Consider the following 14,192-nt stretch of genomic DNA (forward strand, 5'->3'; position numbering starts at 1 on the left):
GCTGATTTAATCCAAAATGAACGTTGAAAGAGGGCCGCTAATTGGTAACCCTCTGCAAATACATGTGTCATGCCTCCTCTGGAAAACTGTCTTTATGTCCATTCCTTTTCGCTACAACTTATGCTACCAGCAAAGTCCACAGCAGTGCGGGAGGTGCCGTCTGGCTGCTCTGTGGTTTCATTGCTGTTGAACATTTTAATATGAATGTTCAATAAACACCAAACTGCCGATGCTCCATGACCGCGTCGCCCGCTCCTCTGCGAATTCTTTTTCATGCGAAGTCCAAATGAAAACGAAGCAAATGTTCTCCGGAGAGTATAAACGGGTACAACAATATTAACTCTAGTTAAGCATTTTCTGAACGATAAGCTTGCTTCAATTTTTCTATGAGGTGCAACCAATGATAAATCAACAAAAACAGTAAAATATGCAAACATTTAACTTCCAGAGATCGCCTGAAATAACGTACAACCATTCAGATTCCACATCTTAGAATCTCCAAAAACCCAGAAACAAAAATACCGAGCCATGTAATAGTGCACCAGACTCTGAATAAATAAGCAGATAGTAAATGATAACAAGTAAATTTAGGAATTTTGAGAAGCATTGGGAGGCGACTTACCTTAACTACGTTTGATGGGAGTTCATCAATCACGTCGTCACTGTCCTCAAGATCCTTCTGCTGCAGAACACTTCTGATCTGAAGGAACCTTGGTAACATTGTTCGATGTTTAACCGTTCAAAATAACTCCGCTTCTTTATATGCACTCTCACAGGTAAGGAGGTAGGGAGACTCTACATTCGTGAAAAACGTGTGGACACAGCATAATAATAATGACGTGTATGCATCGACCACAGCAAAAAGCACATCCGCATTCTTCTCTTACCGTCGACCTATCGTTCTACAAAATAGCAACGACGCATATGATTACACACCAACGATCGATACCTACTAAAACAGAGGTGGTGTGATGAGTAGGGATCAGAGCGGTAAGTCGAAGCCCTTCGCGGCAAACAATGAGAAGGGGGAATGTGTTGGAAGACTCCGTGCCGTGCAAACTAATTTCTGCCGGCTTAAACTTCAGGGTATACAACAACCGATGCGATATGAATGTATATTTAAACGCTGATCTACCCACCACATCTGTGTTGTTTATGGAAACAAATCAACCCATCTAGCCTTCTCATCCATCCCAGTTAGACGCATTTTGTGAGGAACTGGATGCAATCCGCAACGGGAAATTCCTCGCAATTTGCTTGAGATTTTAATCCCAAATAAGGAAGCAGATTAAAAGAAAAATATTGAGCAAAGGATTTGGATAAAGACACCGAAATGCCAGCCTTCATCAGGGGGGTGATGATGGTCACATGATTTTTCCATGACAATTTTGTGAAAAACTATCCTCAGTGACATAGGAGCCCCAGTAAGGCATGAGGGTAACCACAAATTACAAAGGAATGTGATTTGTACTTGTACTTGTACATTTCAGAAGCATCATCATTCTGCTGTCGTCTACTTTCCACCTCGTGCGAAAATAACTATTTGGTCGTAAGATAAAAAGAACATCTGTTATCGTAAGCTAACGAGGAACGACGTGACAAACAAAAAAAGCATACCCAATGAGTTTCTATCAAAATGTGACAGCCTCATCGAGGAGGACGCAAACGTAGCCCGTGACTTGCCCTTCAAAAGATTCCGGGACTCGAAGCGAAGGCGTCCGAGGCGTCAAAGCTCTATCGCAAATTCGGATCCTATTTCGAAAGTCATGGAGAAGCAGGACGTAGATCGTTCTAGATCCATCTATCTATCTGTCTACCTATTTTAGAAGGTAAAAACAAGTGGTGGTCTGAAGAAATGTGATCAGGATCTCGCGAATACAATGCTTCGATCAAAGCTTTGCTGAGCGAAAACGAGAATCTCATATTTTCCACCAAGGGAAAAAATGAATGCAATGGTCTAATTGATGAGTCGATAGAGGTGATAAAAGTACGTAAATGAGTATACACGGATATCATTCACTCGTGTACAATGATCCAAACTCATCAGCTTCCTGCATGCACTGTGAAGCTCGTACCACAGATAGGAAAAAATTCAGGTATTTGCGCCGGCTGTTCGCGTAATCAGCAATAGTTTTTCGAGAATGTGAGGGGTTAGACCAAGCAAATGAGAAGAAGAAAAGTTTGTAGAACGTGGACAACGTTTCACAGATGTAAAGAACAAACTAGTAAATGTAAGCTCGAAACTGACGCACATGAATCAAACAATTGTGGTAGACGTTCCATTTCATGTGAATAAAGTCGAACATGAACTCAAAAAGTCCGTTATGAAAACGGCACAAGCACAGCAGCTGGAATTAAGAAAGCATTTTAAGACAAATGATGAGCGGGAATTATGAAAAAATATAATCATGGGAAAAATATAATCATGGGCAGTGACGATAATGAAGGATACCTTGCTACACGATTGAAAGTCAGCAGGCATTTCTAATCTATGACCGTAGCATCCACTTTCAACAATAAGGTAACATACGTCATCATTGCTTGCAATATTTCGTGTGCATTCTGGCACCTAAACCACAAGATGATGAAGCATAAGTGAAAAGCGAAGAAGAATAGGAACCTTCCTGACAACGCGTATAATCTCCGTTGATTTGCGACACTAGGGTAGAAGCTACTCTTCTTAGAGAAAAGGCCTGAAAGGAATATCCAAAAAGAATGAATTTCTAAGTTATCTGGAGCAGGGGAACAGGATATCACAAGAAAGGAAAAGTGAGGAAGTAATCAGGTGAAGATCTGACTAATATTTCGCCTTTTTGTGTCCAAAACACTCAAGTTTGGTGGGAGAAATGCGAAAATAGTCATAAATTAAAAAAAAAGAATTCAATGAACTAAGCACCTTCTGGCAATTGCTCCTTCCACACTGAAGCTGCTCTGAAGTAAATGAACCGACTGCTGCTAATGATTCGACCAGTTCTTTATTTATATTATCGATGAAACTGAATGCATCAGCATGAGACGGCTCAATTTCTAAATTAGAAAAAAAATCAAACTCAATATTAAGGTGAGAATGTATTCAACTGAAAGACTGAAATAAAGAGACTTCATGTTGTGAGATAGAGATGAACTTTCGGATTCTAAGAGGAAAGAATTTTAAACAGTAGCGAGTTTGTAAAATGATTGTGCTGGAATTATTTCCAGAATGAAAGTTGCGGTTTAGAAGAACATACGACAATTCTCCACGCCCTCTTCGCTGCAAGCCCGAATTATCATCCCTGTGATATACCGCCGAAGTTTCCTTCGAAAAACCTTCTCTTCGTGCACAGTGGAAACCCATGGATTTGGCTCTTCCTATAATACGGTGAAATTATGAAATATGTAGTTTAAAAAGAGCTCCCATACATGCGATAGTAGGAGCCGCTACTCCGACCCCTTCACTTTTGGACAGCTGTTGAAGGAACTCCTTTCACTTTTGGGCGGTTTCGAAGGGTTCCTCATCATTTGAGCTGCATTCTACGAGCCAAACTCCTTTCACCTGGGAGCGTCCGGCTTCTCCCGATCGCACTTATGAGAGCTCCTAGTATAGACACTTCTCTACAAATTCCTGTGGGAAAAAACACCATGTGGAAAATAGTGCATTGGAAAATTGGGTCTGTTTTACAAAAAACGCTTCCAGCTTGCCAGAAATCGCACAGAACATTACAGTAAATTTATTAAAGGAAATAGAAAGAAGCAATAACAACCAAAACAATATTAGGGTGCAAAGTCTGACAAATTAACCGTTAGTTTGGCCCTTCACAAACGTTAACGATACACTTACCCCTGTGGCGACTTTATTGAGGAGATATCGGCGAAGAGCTTGGAGTGGATGTGCTCTCAATCCGATACGTCGAAGATTAGATAATCTGGCCTACAATCATCAAATGTATTTCAAATGGGCTACTCGCATGTAATGAATTTTTTTCCTTTTACTTTCCGAAGCGGTAACATTTCGAATTCATCGTTTGACATAACGAGAGCATTGCTAAAAATAAAGAACAGAATGACAGCATAATGTGTCTGCGCCGTATTAAAATGTTCAGATGAAGTAAATTTCTTACAAAAAGTGTCGATCAGCTGATAAGCAGTAATGGTGATATGTCTGTATAGCCACCACGTAGTTAGAGAATTGATTTGATTTATGAGATCACTTTCATTCATAATGGTTTTTTATGACTAGCCAATTGTCATGGATACGCAAGCAAAAAAAATATTTTTGAAAATCAAAAGAGTAATGACAACAAAAGTGATTTCTTGGGTGAACAATTCTTCGTTAGTTAATACAAAAAACAAACCTCAACTTCCTCCCGATTTTGCAAACTTTCGCACCCAGCATCAATGGAATCAGGCTTGTCCAGTGTTTCATCAGAAGTGGGAATACAGAACTAAAGCGGAAAAATTAAAGTGACTAGAATTGTACCGCTCTCCATAAAAAAGAAAATATTTGGAATGAATACCAAGACAGAGAGAGTGTTGCGACATTGGCAGATACTTAAGGAAAAAACGTGTAAAAAAACGTATTTGGAGGAGAATCCGAAAAAAGTAAAATTCCCAATTATATCCCATCTAAACTCCAAAAACGTAGGAAGTAACAAAAAATAGTAATTTCATCATTTCATGCAGCTTGCAAAATATTAGGTGAAGTAAAAAGTCCTGAGTGTTTTTCCACTTCACTTCGGCCATGAAATTACTTTGCTAGTACCAAACTTCCCCGGTGGAACCTCTGACAAGAAGAATTAATGTAGACAATGTACAAAGAAAAACGAAAAAGAATGCAAGAAAACAAGTACAAAAGAAAAGTTAATCTAGAAACAGATAGAACAAGGAACTTACATCAATAGAATAAATTACGCTTGGTTTATCCCTTCGCAGGCGCTTTGCTTCTGGTCGGTGGTAGTTTTTATTGCATTCGGAAATATTACAGAAAATGTCGTCTTCGTCATAGAAGCCCATGCTAAGACCTCTCGTCTTTCGTCAATTCGAGCCGATTCTGAAGAAAAATCAGTCGAGGCTCTGAGACCTAGGCATTAGTTTTAGAGGATCTATGACATGTAAGGGAAAAACGAAAGTTAGAATCAGCGCATAGATATCAGCCACACAAAGCTGATATGTTAGGTGTGAGGCAACGTGTGCATTCGCCCATACTATGCAGGGGCAGTCTCCCTCCCCAAGAAGACGTCTCTTTTTCCCTGGCGAATACGTATTGTGGTGCGCAGTGTTGTTCGCAATGGCTGACTTCCATCCGCTCGTACGTTGTACATGTAGGCACAACCGAAGAGTTGAAACAGTCATGACATCACAAAACCGTACCTTCTGACTTGATATTTATAACCTTCCTACGGGCGGCAGCTGCACAAAACCGAGCGACTTTGATCAGTCCATGTTTAGGCGTGAGGTATACGGGTATGTGTGCATATCCAGACACTGCACAAACAACCACTCCCGTTAGACTGTCAGCAGAATTCACAGCTGCGCGGGCGGCGCTTTGATGATTATTGAAGGTTCACTGCGGGGAGGAGGGCTGGTTACGCCACCATCGACCGGGAGCAGCACGAGTTTGAAGCTACTAGATACATCCTTCTTTCATATATCATGTGAGGACTTCTCCTGCTTCTGGTACGCTTACAAGTTCACCTCACATCAAAAAATGCTAGTGGATGTGTCTGATTCTCTAAAACAATTTAGTAGCTCGTAAATTATATCCTAGCCGGTGATGCAGCGTATGATTTGCGGTAGGTAAGCAGAGTCAACTATTTACGTTGAGTCGAGCAGCTCGTCGCCGCCGCGAGTTCAGAGTCGCGCAGGGGCGGCTTGGCGGCTCCGCGGTTTTGGTTGTTATTGACTATTCACAACAGTGAGCTCAATAACCGGCAAACCGCAAAGCTGCCAAACCGAGCGTATGCGCGGCTTTGAACCCTGCGGGCAGCCTTAAATGAAGCCGCCCTCGCCTTACGACGTGGCATCATGATCAACGCACGTGAAGTATGTAGTGACTGCGAATTCGCCTGCGCTGTGCAGTTGCAAAATCCCGACGTGGTATTGTCAAGTCCAAACGACCCGAAAACGCAGCATGTCTGGCATATCAATTCGCTTGCCATGAACCAACGCATTCAAGTTAAATCAAGGATCAGTTGAGGCTTTATGAACATGTGTTGGCCTGAACAAATACCTACAGGGCTCGCCCAATCTATAGCCGAGTCAAAACGTCTTGGAGCAATTGCGTAAACGCGTGCGCCCGAAGAGGCGCGGTGGAGCTAACGCCTTGCATCGAGGGGTATCCTCACTAGGGCTACCCATGGCTGCAGTCCGAGTGAAGGCAGCGATAGGACCCCCTTGATCTTAACCTCGAACTACAGCGCGCCGCTTAAAGAGCGTGCGCTTATGCAACTGCACTGTGCCTCAGACCGTTTTCCCGACTACAGCTTCTGATTTTGATTTCCACAATTGCTCTGTGTAAGAGGTTGGTTATTCTTGTTTTTTTGTTTAGACTGACTGTTTAGATTTGTTCGTTTATTTACTTCCTTCTTCCTGTGTTTGTACTAACTCTTACACTGCTTTTTTTCAACTATGTATTTTGTTTTCTGCTGTGATGGTTCTAAACGTCTGGTGGCGTTTTCAATGAAATGCGGGCTTATAGTTAGCCCTAGTGATGTAATAAACGACGATTAAGTGGTAGAGTTTATCAACAATATGGTTAGCAAAATGTTGTGGTGTGCTCATTATAGTACGAGGTGAGAATAACACCCCTCGCTACCACACACTATCATATGCGTCCACAGTGGTTTGTGCAGGGACTGCAAGCTTTCGGGTCGGACCGTACAGTAACGGTGGAGATGTGGAGACAGTAAATGTAGGAATAGAAAGTGTTGAAAAGTGTTATTTAGCGAGGTTGTCTTCGAACTGATTGGAAACCCGTAAAAGTAAGCAAATGGAGAGAAATGGAGATTGGGTGCATACCGAATTGTAAATTCAGCGTTTCTCTCCCTCTTATTGATGTTTGGTTCAATTGCTGCTCTTTCTGCCTTCCTGTTAATGAGTCCATCAATGTGCAATGTTTCTCCATCTTGCAGAGTAAATGTACCGAATTCATTTGCATATTTGCATCAGGTCTCGGAATGAGCAGAATACGACGGGAACTACAAGGGAGAGAAGAAAAGCGTGGGAGTTACAATTAAATCGTATTTAATCACATGCACCAGAAAGCAAAGCAGATATTTGAAAAGAAAGCACAGTGGAAGCATCTACGCAGACTGTGAGGATTTAAAGGACAAAAGAGTGAACATATAAACAAAAGAAATCACAGAAAACTTGACACGTACTGAAAGGTGGGAAATCATCAAATGAAATCAAAATAAGAAAACATTATCCTGTGATGTCCTTTCCTTTGTATGTGCAACAGTAGGCTCATCACTTAGCCATCGCGTGTTACCGTAATACTTTCGCAATACCTCTACGCTAGTAGTGCCTTCAATTTCGCGGCCGATTGGTGTAGGTCCAGCGGCAAGGAGTCCTGCAGCCGGCATTAACTTTGGATGCGAGTTAATGAAGAATAAAGTGATGAGAGTGGATAAAAAGTCTGGAGTTAATCAGTCCGCTTGAAATGCGCCACTGCGTTCACTTCAGTTCAGAATCGTTTGAGATTTACGAATTTGCGGAGGCTAGCCGATGTATTAAGTCAGTGTTTTTATCCTACCGAACATATCTGGTAGGAACAAACGTTTAGTTGGCAATTGCGCGGAATTGAACCTCCTAACAATCGATGGTGTAGCCACGAAGGAACCTCTCACCGGCTGCGCTATATCTCTACATACGGATGCATGCTTGTCTTTTTCCTTCAAAGTTTGAAGATTGTTTGTATTTCAGGCTCACGGAGGTAAGAATTTCCGTAGCCGCCGGAAACGTTCTCAGACATCAAGGGAAAGAAATGGTTATGATGCTATCCGTTTCTTGAAAATTTTTAGAAAACAAGCGATGTTTATTGAATAGGAGAAAGTTCACGTTTATACCAGAACAAGTTATCGCTCATTCAAATGTGTTGCTGCTCATGATAAATGTCATGAATTACAGACGCAAGCGAACTTCTCGATATTATGTGTCCCTTTTTACAAAGCAAACTTTACAATCAGAATAACAACTGCATCTACTCATAACTATGTATATCCAGCGTCCTGTAATATCTTCCAAATGGTTTCGTTAACACATAATTTCGACGATATTACGTAATCAGTATTGTCTTCTTAGACATCAAAATGGAGTCGGACTCTGGGGCAATTTTTTTTACCGAAGATATTGACCTCTTCTTCGGAGTGCTGCACACAGATGAAGTTCCTCTCCTCGTTTTCGTGGACTTCTCGGAACATGTGACCTCTAAAACAAGATTTAGAAAGTGAACGTTTGAGTTTTGTAGGACCATTTTCTTTGCATGAGTTTCTTGGTATAAGAAACTCCACTGAACTGAGTAAAGTGGGCCCAAGACAACTTGCTGTTCCTAGAGCTAGTAGCACAAACACTCTGTTTCGCCACGGTCGAAGAATCTTTAACCTGCTCCTAGAACGCATGCTCTATTTTAAGAGAGCTGCAGGAACTTTCTTTACTTTTTTTTTCAAATGAAACGAAAAAATATAAATATGAATGAAAATAATAGTAACAACAAATATAAATAAATTTGGATCACGTCCAAACTGAAAAAATGTATATCGCTAGCAACAAAAACAAGCAGAAAGCAAACCGTAACAGCTATCGCGACGAAATGTCTGACTTGATGACGATTTAATTGATTTAAGGCATACAAAAGAGTTCACAGCTCGGTTCCATATATCAACTGGATCTTCGTCTTCTGCTTGAAAAATGAGTTTAGAACTGGAGAACTAGTGGAGTATTGGACGTTCAAACATGAAACACAAACATATGATAATAATATGATAATAATAATATTAAACTACAGATAAAGGGGGACGAATGACGGAATGACAAAAGACCTAACAAAAAAATCTAACCTGATTCATGACCCGCATCATAACGGCTGACAAGTCTGGACCATCTTTGTAGTGTATCGCGGCCTTTCGACGATAAAGAAGAAGAATGGTTCATTTTTCCAGAAACCCCACCCCTTGGAGGCTACAATACGTGTTTCAAGAGAGTTGAAATTCTTGATAGAGAGGTACGAGTAGATAGAAAACACCTTTAGCAAGTGACGTTGCACTGCGTTACTTCTCGAAACGGAATCGAAGTAGTCGCAAATCTGAAGTGAGTGTATAGATACATATGGCTAAAACCTAGTCGGGGATCGAGGGTACTAAACACTGCTCTAATCGAACTGTACTCACAGCTCAAAAAATCGTTATTGCAGCAGAACAATCGTTCTTAAAGGGAGCGTATAACGAGATTGCCGTAGTGTGGGAAACTTGATGGGAAATATAGAGTTCGAGTATGAGCGTGGCCCCACTCAATTTCGAGAATCAATTATTTCTCCTCAATAGTGTATTCAAGTAATGAATAGGCTGCTGAGGAAATCGGAACATGTCGGGGAGTGGGGCGCTCTAACGTATCGCGTAGAAACTAATACAATTCCCGCTACGTCTTTAAGGACGATTAAGGAGGATCGAGCGGGACCATGCTCATACTCAGGATCAAGCGTGGTGAGGGCCCACGACCCTCCCGCTTCTTATAATTCTTCTTCTTCTTCAACGTTCGTGCGACAGATGAGACTTCTCAGTTGCTGCCAATTCAATATATTGGAAATTTCATGTGTTTCGAAAAAGAAAGATTGAAAATTAGCCGAGGAACAAATGGTAGATGAGAAAATCGGTAGCTGAGAGAAGGGAAGAAACACAATAGTAAGAGAAGAAATTTTGCTGAAATTGGGATTACGCAGGTTCGACACACTGAATCAATTTTTTGCGAGAGTTGGAAACTTGAAACCACTTCTAAAAGACGAAGAACTTAATTACGCAAGCTCAGCTGTTTAAAAGTGTATTAAATGGAATTTAATGGCTATAAAAGCTTAGATTCTGTGCACATGTTAGGTTGTTTAGAAGATCGCGAATAACTTCCTCATAAGAGGACCAAAAGAAAAATCCTAGGTAGTTTTTCAGTGAAGGCTTGCTTTAAAGAAAGAAAACAGTCATGTCGCTGTAAAATTGGGGGTTTCCACAGTCCCTCCATCAAATATGTGAGTGATTTATTCAACTCCGCCCCACTTTCCTGGAATGGGAAAACTTGCTAAAATCCCAATTTTCGCTCGCGCACCGAAAAGTGTGCGATCTTGAATAAAATTCAATAACTCAGAGAAACTAACTGCAAAGCATATTATCCTCCAGTATTTTGTAGCCCAGTCCTCCTCTATCAGATGCTGCATCACTCGATTCCCAGCTCCTCACCGTTTTCCAAATTTTTTTATGGGACAAAGATAAGAAAAATGGCTTTTTTCACATCTTCGTCCCATGAAAATTCCAAAAAGATTAGGAGATGGGAAAAAACTGAATAAAGTTGGTTTTTTAGGGTTAATCTTCTTCGGAAAATTTTGTAAATTTTTTTGGTCCACTTATAACGAAGTTATTCGCGATCTTCCACACCTAACAAGGTGCACAGAATCTGAGCTTTTTCGGACATCAAAGTCAAATATATCCACTTTTAAACTGCTGTAAACTACGTATAATTAAACTCTTCTTTCAAAAGTGGTCTCAATTTTCAAACTCTTTTGCACTAATTTAACTCAGCCGAGTGTCGAACCTACGAGGTCTCATCGTTACATTGTCAACACGTTATACATTTTTAAAACAAAATGTTGGGACTTCCGTACTACCTTACGTGTGAAGCTGAATATGATATTTTGCAATTAATGTGATCATTTAATAATATTTTTTGCAATATTTTATAATGCATGTAATTATCTAATACTGCGTAATATTTTGTCGTGGTTATCATGTTAACCTTCATTCGCTACTGCTCACCGCACACTCCCTAACTAATCATGCTTGATTCTGCACATACTCGTGATCTACACCCCGAACTCTACATTTTTATCTGGTTTAATTTCGCGGTACGTTGCTTTTAACAGTGAAATGCGGATCGAAGTCATTTTCGGTTTCGTCGGAAAAGCTACATGACATGACTTAACTATTCACTTCCAGCAAGTCTGCTTGGAGAATTTGGTGAAATTAAAGCATTAGTAGTTCCAGCTTTATCTTCCTTTTCTCTCTTAGGAGTTTTAGCTTACGTGGCACAGATCTTCTAAGATTAATGCTTAGGTTTTAGGCCCCTGACTGATCTACCTACTCACTTACGGTGATGACCTGTCGATTGATGAACTATCGCCTTCTCAGATAGGAAAACCAGCTGTCACTTAAGGAGGTTTTTGTGTAATGCAAAATTCTTGCACTTTTACCGGGTAAATAATAATCAAATGTAAATAAAAAAAACTGAAGCCAAATGGAATGTGAGGAAAAAACAAGATAAAAAATGCACTTGATAAGCTATGTCCCCCACTTTTTCTGTCGTAGCGAGTTTACTTTCCGGAATCTTCGATGTGTTGCAATGCCAGACTGTGTAGAATGCACGGAAAGGGTTTTCTTCGTAGAATGAGCTATCATTTAGTTCGAAGAGGTTATGAGAAGACGGTGTTTGCGAACTGCTCACTAAAAACAACCCTAAACACCCAACTCCAAGGCGTATTCATTTTCTCTATGGCTTGGCTGGCATTAAGAGACTGACCGTTTTCAATAAAAACATCTTCAGGAGTAGGAGTAGCGTTTGAATTTTGCAAGTTGGTACTCTGCAACCAGCGTCTAAAACTACCTTCATATTTTTTCCACAAATGGACCCCCTGAGAAAGCGCCCTGAAAGAGTAACGTGCCTCATCTTTCGGTAGGTGAGTATTTATAACACTAACTTGGGTAGTAGAAACAATGAGCGTCCATGAGTGTAGTCAAAACGAATATTACTGTTACGACTTCTCTTCACAAACTTCAAAGTGTGAATGGCGCTTTCGAGACTTTTGCACTTCTTAGCAACATCGCCCCTGTAAAACGGCAGAAACTGTGAAACAGAATATCAGCGTAGAAACGCGAAGCTGTGTTAGGTCTATATTCATTCAAAATCAGCATACCATTAAACTGATGATGTTGGGATCCATCAGAAAAGTGGATCGAAGTGTGGATTATTGATAAGACCACACTTTCTTTTTTCGATACGGAAAAGGAGAATTGGGTATTATCAGGATCATAATCATAAGCTATACCACAAACCCTATCCTTTCTTGACAGATCCCAAAATCGTCAATTTCGTGGTATGTTGTCCTTAACTCACCTTCTCACAAGGTCCATAATCTGTCCTTTTCTCCACGGCTTCGGTACATGAAGCCAATATCCGTCTTCCTCAAAAGGCCGCATGTCATTCTAAAACAGCAAAGACAGGAAAAAAAAAACAAATCACAAAATGTAGAAGGTATTTTAACACTGTATTAAACTAGTGACGTGGTGTGATCTTACAGTCGTTTTGACCCTACTATATTTTTAACCTAGAGAACAAAAAGTCGACCACCTCGCGCTCCACTACCATACAGATTGGGAATTGTGCAAATTATGGTGCCTAGATCTAGCGGATCGCCTCGTTCAACGAGTTTTAAGGGGTTTGTCAAGTTCAAGCTGGAAAAGACCATCTCGCCGAGATGTTATGGACTGAGATTGTGAAAGAAAGAGGATTTTAGGACACGGCGTAGGTAGGGAGTAAGAGGCATGGAAACCGCTTTAGTTCCTACGAGGAACTTTAGAATATTCCTCTATGTATGCGTTCTGGTCCTTTCAGCAACCTATTCATTGGTTTCACTTGAATAGGCAGTCGAGGAGAACTCACTAGGCTTCCGATCGCTGGATGCGGTGCGTGTATAGGGGTGGCACGTTGCAACTGAAACTGTCGCGTAAAACGAAGTTTTTGACACCGTTTTTTTCACGAAGAGTAAAGAGAGATGAGCGGAACCACCCATGATCCCGTAATCTACAACCCCATTTCTAGCTTGTCCAGCGGTTTCCCACACTAAATCAGATTCATGGTATGCCGCCTTTACGGTGAGACGTAAGGTTTCGCAGGATATGGAATAGCCACCAGTGGATTGATTCTCCGCAACCGTCTGCTGAAGACAGAAATTCAAGCAGAGCTATGCTCAAGACACACCTCGACGAAGAGGAGTGCAACCACATCAGCCAATAATGCAGCTCGACGACTAAATCACGTAGGTCATAGTACTCAAACAGCTAAAGGTGTTCTACACAGGACTAATAGGTCATAACCGAATAAGTTCGCTAAACACGCGGTTTGAACGAAAACAAGAACATATATCTGCACAAATATTCGAATATCTTAAATTTTAAATCGGCGCCAAACCCATGTCGCAACTCTACGGACAGACGAACAATTGCGTAACTTTTCAAGTACGCTGTATCGTAGCTTCAAAATAGAGAGACGTTTTAAGTTATGGAGCTGATTTCGTAGAATCCCTTCATGATGGTTGCGAAGTTTTCTGGAGCAGGTAGGATATTTTGTGCTCACCTGTACTAAGAAGGATTTCTTGTGCTCACATGTGCTAGTGCACTATTTTAAAGAGATAGGAACTCTTTTCCTAAGCAGAAGAGTCATATGAGTTCTTTTCTCTTTAATACTTCTAGAGAAGTCAAATGTTTTTACAGGAAGAGGATTTATTTGGCGCGTAATTGGATGCTAAGTGGTGTAATCTGCGAACCTGAAATTTACTGTTTTTATTTTACTTTTTCCAGGAGAAGGTGTTGTGCGAGATGCGAAGGAAATTTTCATTTACATGCACAGAAACTTCCGAGTGTCAAGGAATATCAGAGCACATTGGTTGTTTGATCACCTAAATAAAACTGTGCACATTGAGGATTCTCCAGGAGAAGTAGGAGTTTGTGTTTTCATTTGTTCTGTATGGCTAGGCTTGCATTTTTTGTGCTTGCTGTTATTCTTGTAGAAGAAACACGCTGAGGATGGTGTGACATGATGAAGAAAGGAAGAATTTCCAACCGAATAATATTCGGAAGCTAACATATAACTTTCCAAACTTCGTAGGTGTAAGTGGTTGTCGTTGGGATTGGGAGTAACTTTTGCAGTAGTAGATCTCGTTGTTTCTGATGGAGGTAGCATGTCCG

The 14,192-nt window shown here is 40.8% G+C and overlaps 3 protein-coding genes across 9 annotated transcripts in view; 1 reads left to right on the forward strand and 2 right to left on the reverse strand.

The window, feature by feature from the left end:
• Positions 1-342: 342 nt before the first annotated feature.
• RB195_021009 (uncharacterized protein) lies at positions 343-2,482 on the reverse strand (the record flags this gene model as incomplete). 2 transcript variants are annotated; one of them, XM_064189623.1, is made up of 6 exons in its annotated part: positions 343-357; positions 436-455; positions 515-548; positions 623-700; positions 2,253-2,348; positions 2,453-2,482. In XM_064189623.1, 6 exons carry the CDS (start codon positions 2,480-2,482, stop codon positions 343-345), a joined length of 273 nt encoding a protein of 90 aa, XP_064045503.1. The 2 variants fall into 2 exon arrangements, with proteins under 2 accessions (XP_064045503.1, XP_064045504.1); XM_064189622.1 differs by lacking the exon at positions 343-357 and having other exon boundaries at positions 438-548.
• A 52-nt stretch (positions 2,483-2,534) lies between these two features.
• On the reverse strand, positions 2,535-13,319 carry RB195_021010 (uncharacterized protein; the record flags this gene model as incomplete). Of its 6 annotated transcripts, none has more annotated exons than XM_064189627.1 (21): positions 2,535-2,569; positions 2,621-2,693; positions 2,897-3,027; positions 3,228-3,348; positions 3,818-3,907; positions 4,332-4,421; positions 4,870-4,911; positions 4,959-5,026; positions 5,347-5,519; positions 8,331-8,403; positions 8,765-8,875; positions 9,033-9,153; positions 9,218-9,277; positions 11,524-11,672; positions 11,749-11,822; positions 11,927-12,055; positions 12,343-12,431; positions 12,889-12,939; positions 13,015-13,029; positions 13,207-13,255; positions 13,309-13,319. In XM_064189627.1, 21 exons carry the CDS (start codon positions 13,317-13,319, stop codon positions 2,535-2,537), a joined length of 1,755 nt encoding a protein of 584 aa, XP_064045505.1. The 6 variants fall into 6 exon arrangements, with proteins under 6 accessions (XP_064045505.1, XP_064045507.1, XP_064045508.1 ...); XM_064189628.1 differs by having other exon boundaries at positions 11,749-11,873; XM_064189626.1 differs by having other exon boundaries at positions 11,524-11,684; positions 11,749-11,873.
• A 214-nt stretch (positions 13,320-13,533) lies between these two features.
• Positions 13,534-14,192, forward strand: part of RB195_021011 (uncharacterized protein) — a gene marked incomplete at both ends in the record, with an annotated part of 75,662 nt that continues 75,003 nt past the window's right edge. The window contains 2 exons of the mRNA XM_064189630.1: positions 13,534-13,561; positions 13,806-13,942. Coding sequence (XP_064045511.1) covers positions 13,534-13,561; positions 13,806-13,942 — 165 coding nt within the window. The remainder of the gene's footprint in view (positions 13,562-13,805; positions 13,943-14,192) is intronic.

Source organism: Necator americanus, chromosome II (genome assembly GCF_031761385.1).
Source record: "Necator americanus strain Aroian chromosome II, whole genome shotgun sequence".
NCBI classification, from domain to species: Eukaryota; Metazoa; Nematoda; class Chromadorea; order Rhabditida; family Ancylostomatidae; genus Necator; species Necator americanus.